This window comes from Mesitornis unicolor, unplaced genomic scaffold (assembly GCF_000695765.1).
Source record: "Mesitornis unicolor isolate BGI_N332 unplaced genomic scaffold, ASM69576v1 scaffold3780, whole genome shotgun sequence".
Taxonomy (NCBI): domain Eukaryota; kingdom Metazoa; phylum Chordata; class Aves; order Mesitornithiformes; family Mesitornithidae; genus Mesitornis; species Mesitornis unicolor.
This window is the reverse complement of record NW_010158821.1, coordinates 11,145-19,422: the sequence shown is the minus strand read 5'-3', so window position 1 is coordinate 19,422 and position 8,278 is coordinate 11,145. Positions and strand designations below refer to the sequence as shown.

The 8,278-nt window shown below is 40.0% G+C and overlaps 1 protein-coding gene across 1 annotated transcript in view; it reads right to left on the bottom strand.

Moving 5' to 3' along the window:
• The window catches only part of PWWP2A (PWWP domain containing 2A), a 15,409-nt gene extending 8,504 nt beyond the window's left edge, over positions 1-6,905 (bottom strand). Inside the window, exon 1 of the mRNA XM_010184591.1 lies at positions 5,935-6,905. Coding sequence (XP_010182893.1) covers positions 5,935-6,835 — 901 coding nt within the window. The 5' untranslated portion in view covers positions 6,836-6,905. The remainder of the gene's footprint in view (positions 1-5,934) is intronic.
• Positions 6,906-8,278: the final 1,373 nt, after the last annotated feature.

The window sequence follows — 8,278 nt, the reverse complement described above, 5'->3', positions numbered from 1 at the left end:
CCGCTCTTACCACTGCTGTCAAAGAGAGAGAAGTCCAACCTAGAACAGGTGCAAAGAAATGCCAGTAAGATGAGCAGGGGATAGAAAAGCCTTGTTAAATGGCCCCACTATAAATACCCTAACAAGATGACACCATGTGAGGGAACCATTTACACTAAAATATGAAGCTGTCACAAAGAACGGTAGTTGAGGCATTTTAAATGTTGAATAGGAACTTGCCATCATGATTGTTAAGGGATGGATCAAAACAAAGATTCTTCCCATTACAGGTTAAGAATAATTGGAAGCTGAATACTTGCATCTACATCTCACAAGTTTGGATCTAATGGATCTGTAGGTAGCTTGACAGCTACTACAAGCTGTCAATGCTACAAGCCCACAGCTGTCCTGATGTTAAATGTGGATGATCTCTGATCACTGCAGCCAGGTCAGAAGAAGCTTTAAAGGAAGTTAGTTATGCAAAACTTCTGTTGTTACTGATACCTTTTTCTATTTATAGGGATAGTTTTACTATATTATTGCAAGTATAGTCTGTCTATATCCTCCAAAGGTATGCTACTATATCCTATCCTACAAATATATATTTTTAAATACATATTTAATGTAAGCACAGCTTAAACTGACAAAATCCTGCAGCAAGTCACCCCATTTCCACAAGTGTGAAGTAGACTCTAGATGAAGTTCAGTTCAAACAGTTGACTGTGGGACAACATACATTTCACTAAGATTAGTCTACAAGTTATCTAAAATAAGAGCACTACTCCCTTCTACTGAACTTGCAGGGTAATGCGTTATTCTTTAGCAACCAACTTGCAGTTCCCCTTCCACTCTCACATCTAGCTTGAAACACCAAGTTCCCTTTTTTCCTTCAGGTTCCCTATAAGTTTTAATATTTATACTCTTAAAGAAAGTAAACTGAAAATAAGAACAGAAGGATAAAGCACCTCAGCCTTTAACCACAATGAACCCTGTACTGTAAGATCACTTTCAAGTTTGTTTCTCAACAGTACACCCATGCTTTTAACAAATGGCTTATGACATAAACTACTGCTGTCTTACTGCCCTTTTAATCATAAGCTCACTACTTGCAGCTCCCAGTGCACTCATCCCACGGCACTGACTGAATTGGCTTGTTCTTGTAGGCATTTATTAGAATACGATTATAAAGAAAGAGATGAACTGGAATAGCCTTGCACTGATTGTCAGCCGCCTCCTTTCCAGAATTCTTCAGCTAAAAAGGCAGCTCTATTTTTTCACTGTACTTCACAGAACATGCATGAAGACAAGTGATGCTGCTGCTGAGGACCAGTTACTAAGATTGGTTTTCCAAAATTCATGTTCCTATTCTACTCTTGACAACTTTAGCAAGAGTTTATAGAAGACATGAATGGAAATTAGTTTCAGGATTTAAGTGAGTTAACTGGAAACAAACCTAAGGCTAGAAATGCAAAAAGCAACTTATACCCCTTCCTCACTTCCACTGATGTGCCAATCCCATTGAGTAACTACTTTCTTTTTAAATGCTGAAAAGATGAAATCTTCTCAGCCTTCCAGTTGACTGAAATTACCCCCACTAAACACGCTCCTCCTGAAGCAGCTGTGAGTTATGTAGGTGTCAAACTAAAGACAGCAGTGTCTAAAAGAAAATACCATATAATCAGAGATGATTATCTCATTTAAGTGTTGACATAAAATTACAACTCTGATTAGAAAAATAACAAATATTTGTTCAATTTCCTGTAGAACTCCACTTCAGAGACATACAAGCATTTCACATTTGCTTCTAGCTTCACTCACAAAGCAATCACACCTTCAAACACTCCTGTTAAAGAAAATCTTTCTAAGTTTTGGAATAACTACTCTCTCCCACAGTATTTCAACTGAAACTAAAGATCTTCAAAGGAAAAGTAGGCTTGTACTGGAAACCCATCACCACCTGTCATGTTTTCCCCCTCAAAATTGAAAGACCATACATACTCAACAACTACACTGAAGAACTTCATTAACTGAAAGAGACATTTGCAATTTGTTATATTAAGGTGATAGAAAACAAAAAGTGACTCTTTCTACTCTTTCTCTTCTCAAGACACGGGCTGCTCGCACCAGTTGCGCAGCTGAATCACACAGATGCACTACCCTGGCACCGTACAGGCGTGCTCCTGTCACCAGCTCTTTGACAACTCATTTCATCCGTCAAGCTAGCGCGGCTGGGAGCTGTGTACCCAGCTACAGGAACAGTAGTGCGCACTCAGTGTAGGCACAGAAAAGCGTGGGGTTTTTTGCAGTTTAAAGCTAAAACAGTACAAGTTGTGTCTAAGTCTGCAAAACTAATCTACATGCAGCATCCCTACTGCCATAACCATGGTTAGTTACTGTCACCAGACTTTACATTAAGCCCAAAATTTTCTCCATTGTAAACTCTATTGTATCTAGAGTGTAAGCTACTTTGGAGTGAAAGAAAAATCATGGATGAGTATGAAGAGTATATTTACAACGTAAGGTAACATGGTGACATAAAAAACCATCTATTTGTTTTGAGACTTGTCAAATCTGAAGTGATAATGCACATCCACTATAAAACTTAAGAAAGACTTCTTAAAACACTGATCAGCTACAAATCTAAACTCAGACCCTTTAAATACCTTTCATAAACAGTTCCTTTGAATATAACGCAACCTAAAGAAAGCTCTCTCGTACTTGTTACTCACCCATCTTACCAGTGAACACCTGAGCAAACTGACTATGTGTGCTACTAGTGCTCTAGTGCTATTGTAACTTCATATAAATGAAGAGATAAGAGTACAAAGCTCCCAGGTCTTTTAAAGAAAAATGAACAAAGCAAATACTGATTTCACACTACCTGGCTCAGGACAACTTCTAACCAGATTGCCTGAGCCTCTAAACCTCAGGGAACTAGTGTAGACATCTAAACCAGATTGTATGGGTTCTTGACTTCTAAAAGCAGTCTGCTTTAATAACAAAGTATGGCTTATTTACTTAAATAGAGTAACTGTTTCTGTTTGCAGGAAAGAATACATAGAAGTGAAACAGGAATTTTTTTTCCTTTAATTTTTTTTTTCTTAATTTTTTTCCACATTATGAAATTTATTGTGTGTTTGTCGCATTCAAAAAGCATTGACCAGTGGGGGTTAGAATGCCAAGGTAAAGCTGCTATATTTGGAAGCTTAATTAGCACCTAATAGAGATGACCATGAAGTTGAGGAAAATTTGAACAGCCATGTGCTTGACATGTTAGATGTGCAGTAGTTCTGTGGGCACAACAGAATCATTTAAAAAGGTAAAAAGAAACGGAATGCTTTGGAAAGACCAGACACTATCACGAACATATGAAATTTAATCTTATGGTCAAAAGATTTTAAGGGTTTGATGATTAAATCCTTACCCCTATTTTAATGTCTAAAATATAATTTCAGTCTAAGCTTAAATTTTTACATCTGTCGTGATTGCCTACATCGGCAATTATGGAAAAAAACAGGATGAAAATTGCTTTGGGATAAACACCGAGAGATTCCTCACAAGGCAAGGCTGAAAAAGGAGGGGTTGGAGAAAAGACAGTAACTCACATGGTCAGATAAGGACCAAAACTAGAAGGGGGGGAGGAAAAAAGTCAAGTCAGCTGCATGAAAATGCCCCAACACTGAGCAAAAGACATGCAAGAAAAGCTGAAGTAACAGTGGAGCGGGTCTGATTAGGGTTTGATAGATGGAGAAAACTGAAAGCATTTCCCCACTGTGTGACATCCACAGTCTTCAGTCAAATATATGGAGCAAAATCTAAATAAGGGGTAAATTTGATCGACTTTACAGAAAGCCCTCTACAGAGCTAGTTTTGAAACAAGAGGGACAGGCAATTGCTCAGTCTCAAAATTCAGACTGAAATCTACCAACAGTACTTGACATCGAGCAGTTATTTTTAAGAATGCGTGAAAAAGGACAATTTTCTTTTTAAAAGGGTGTCCTCTAAATACGGCATACATAGAAAGTACTCTAACATCCTGGATTTTTTCAAAGCTTTTTGAGAAACACACACAAATAATTCAGATTTAGTCAATTTTATTTACAGTTTGTTTTTTTTACATTTCAGAGCATTACACAATTACATATTCTCATTTTCTGACCTGCAAACAGATACCTTAAACGGAAATATTAAAAAAAATGAAGTTAGATACATCCAAAATGCAACAATTACACATCTGACAATTCACAAAGTGTAATTTACTAGGACGTATCCTAAGAATTTAGGAACAACCAGTCAGGAGAAAATCTGACCAATTTCAGCAATCAATTATTTACACATTCAGAACAAAGCCTCTCTTAATCTAAACCTCCAGGCAAATGGCCTGAAAGATTTCTTCAGGAAGAAAGACCAGAAGTTATGATTCACACCTATGCAGCATTAACAGCCCTTGATCCCAAACACTGAGCGACTTCTCAGCTTTGTCTTAGAGCTACAGGCATCCCTCTCAGCTTCTCAGACCCTGAAGTGTTATATTTGTGCCCCCATGTGCATAGAAAGGCTGAGTGTTTAAGTGGTCACTACGATAAAACCCCATTTAATCTGGTCTTTAAGTTACATGAATTATTCTTCCTTAAACATTTCAGCAAGTTTTCTAATGCCATTTAAACTGGCCTGTGTGGATCGGGGCATGGCTCCTTAAGATGTTCAAGCACGCTTCGAACCAATTAGCACTGGCCAGACTAAATACATTAGAGACTATTTAAAATAATCTTTAAAGACCATTTAGACAAGGCTTAAATTTCTACACTTCCCTGATGGGCCACCTAAGAAAAAAAAAAAAAAGTCACAGCTACTATTTCATCCCTTGTGTTAACCCTTTGCCACACAGCAACTAGTTATATACTGGGTAGAAACTACTAAAAAATTCCCTGCAAATAAGCTGCCTTTCAGCTGAGGCTATGGCTCCTATGCATTGGGTGTTTGAGGAGGTTTTTGTTTGTTTTTTTTCCTTTAAAAAAATTCTCACTTGAAAAATACTGAAGTTCTTACTTTAGGCTAATTTTGATTGCATGATCAATTTGTTTAACTGTCAAGAAACCGCTACAAATGGAACAACTTTAGTATAAAAAGAGCAGTCAACCGAGTGCAACTTCTGACTTGGCAAGTCCTTCACGGCAGTTCTCTAACTAGGCTATGAATTTTGTGGAGCCTCCAGATTTCTTGCCTACCTTACTTTCCATGTTCACGTTTCAAACTGCGTCAGCAGGGCCCGAACTTCGGGGGTCAGCTGCTTAGCAGCCTTAGCTGCCTCTGTGACGGCCTTGCGGTAAAGACCCTTTCTCTTCTTATTAAAGCGCAACTGGAAGCTTTCTAAAAAGGGGGATAGCTGTGCAAGAGCAAGAAAAGAGGTTGTTGTGGAGCCAAACCACGAGATACGAGCCTCCTGTCGAACTAAAAGGCCATTATCTTTCCGGCTCACAGTTATGGTAAGAATACGGGCTGGCCACCAAGGGAAGCCATAAATTTTGGCCCAAACAATGTCCCCTACGCATACGGTCCTGCCATCTGGTGTGACACATTTAGAGACGTTTTTGGAAAAGACTTCCGCTTTCAAGGAATTACTGAGCTTTTTCTCTTCCTTTGAAGAGGAGGAGGAGGAGGAAGGTGCATGCATGCTGCCTGGAGGAAAATCAAAGCTTTCAGTAGAGCTACACTCAGAGTTGGTAGATTTCAAATCATCTGTGCTATCACTACTACAAACTGATGCACTGGAAGAGTCAGATTTCTTTTGATTAAGGGTCATGTAAACCGTTATATTGCTTTTGCTGCCTCTCTTGCCCAATGTCTGGTGTTCATCCTGATCAACAGTTACATGCACTTCACTCGTGTCCTGAACCTCACCGCTGGCCTCTTCAGGGCCTTTTGAGGGGCTCTGATTTTCTGAAGGGGCCTCACCTGCTGAGCGGGTGGAGGAGCAGCGAGACTGGGGCTTAGTTGCCATCTTGCCACTCCGTATTTTCTCAAGTCCTGTCTTGAGAGAAGAGTCATTTTCTTCGTTCCGATACCTTTGTGGCTTTAAACGCAATCGGGGTGGGAGGGAACCTGAGCTGGTGTTCTGAAGACGCCGCGTGAAGTGGACCTTTGAATGTGCATTTTTGGAAGAGGAGGTTGCACTCTGCTTCTTTTGTGCCTTTTCTTTGGCCATTTTCAAGACTTCCCGAGCTTTTGCATGATCCATGTTTTTGCTCTGGAGAACTTTTTTTGTATTTAACTGCGCTTTTGAAGTATTTGCTTGTGCAGAAACTTTAACTACTCTGCTTCTGCTATGGGCAATATTTGAAACCTTGACCACAGCATTCCTTTTCTGGCTTTCGTTTTGGCTTTTTCCATCCACTTTATGGTCAGTCTTAAGTTTTTTATTCACAGTAGTCACACTCTCATTTCTTCGTTTTTTATTATCCTCATATTTTGAAGAGTCACTTGCATTGCCACCTTTTTTTACTTCCTTTTTTTCTGCAACAACACTGTTTTTGCACTTGTCACATAAGACCTGCCGGGGTCGCAGTTTGATAGCATTCATGATAGAAGTGGGTTCCTCTCTGTACATTTTACGCTTGGGCCGCTTAATTTTCCGGGGCGGAGGTTGAGGTATTGACTGGTTATATGTGTCCCTGATAAACAAAGGAGGAGGATATGGCGCTCCCTCGTGAAAGAGAGGAGGTGGTTTAGAAGTCCATAGGCTTTTAGCTATGCTGGGTTCTGATGGCTGCGTGAGAGAAGAGTCATCAGGGACTGCAGCATTAGATTCACACTTCACCTGTGCCTCATCTTGGAATGGTTTACTTTGGAGCTGCATGGCTTCCGGTTTATCCTTGTATTCCCTTTTAGGAAATATAGTCACAGGGATTCCATGGGGTCCAAACCTTAAAGAGAAAAAAAAATTAAAGGTTTTGAGGGATCTTTTGCTGCATTTATTAAAAAACATCTGAAAACCTGTGCACGTTATGTAGCCACCATTTGAAAGACATGAGTCCCAGGAAAATTAAAGCTTCATACCTAGCCTTATGGTAAGCTTTGAAAGAGCAGGACAACAAAACCAAGTCAGCAGAGAACATGAAATATTGATACTAAGTGAAGCTGTGTTTCTCTTGCTTTAACAAGATGCCCTGAAAATGGAACAAAAAATATTACCTAGAAAGAGCAGCAAAAGAATTAACTTCGTACTTTCAGAAATGCTTCTAAACATACAAACTATACACTCATCCCCACCAACTCCAAGTCTGGCTGAGATTAATTTCTGTACTAAGTCAACTTATGTGAAGAAGGCACCTTCAGTAACTTGTACAAAATTCTTACATTTTTAGCATAGCACTAAAGGCTGAAGGCGTTTCAGATTTAATCAAGACAATGCAGACTGCATAAATACTTGCACTGAACAGAGAGTGCCATCAGTCTTCATCCACAAAAGATTAACACTTGATCATCTGAGGCATTACAGCCTAAAACTTGCTAACCTATTAGGTCAAGTTTCTTCCAGCAAAACTACCCTTATTTCAAAGTGGTACAAACCATTCTCCCCTGTTTTGCGAGCAAACAATATTTTAAACCTTCGCCTATTTTTGTCCAGACAGCTCTAGATCTCTGCTGCCCCATTTGACACATGCAGGACTTCTCTCCACCCTGACCAGCTTTAAGAGAATGGAATGAAAAGAAACTACACTAACTCAGGCATTAGCTCAACCTTCCCACAGTAACAGAAGTAGCATGTTGCTCAACAGGTAACACCACTTTCTGCAAAGGGTTGCGCGAAGGGAAACATTGTATCAGTTTGAAGGCTGCTTGCCTTCTCCGGAGAGGAAGTGAAATGATCCAAATACATTCATTTTACAACCTATCCTTCAATCCCCAGAAGAGGGCAGGGGGGTTATAAAAGGTGGTTTCACCTTCCAGCAGTTGCACCCTACCCCAGCAGCTGAGGCAGCAGCCCTGGGGAGAGCTGTTGCTGGGCTGTGCACAGCTCTTGAGCTCTGCCCAACTCCAGCTCTCGTACACACACTCGCATTCGGCCCCTGTTAGATGGTATTGGAATAGTTTGGCCTTAATGCAGTAACATGATCGATGAGGCTGCAATTCAAATGCTAAGTCATCAATTTTGAATCACTAAAAACCCACCATGTACACATATCCTACCCCATATCCCACACCCCACCTGACAGAGGAATGAAGTAATTACCCGACATTTGTCCTCAGGTTAACGCTGGTTCATGTTGCACTGCAGCTGCTCAACTGCAACATCCTC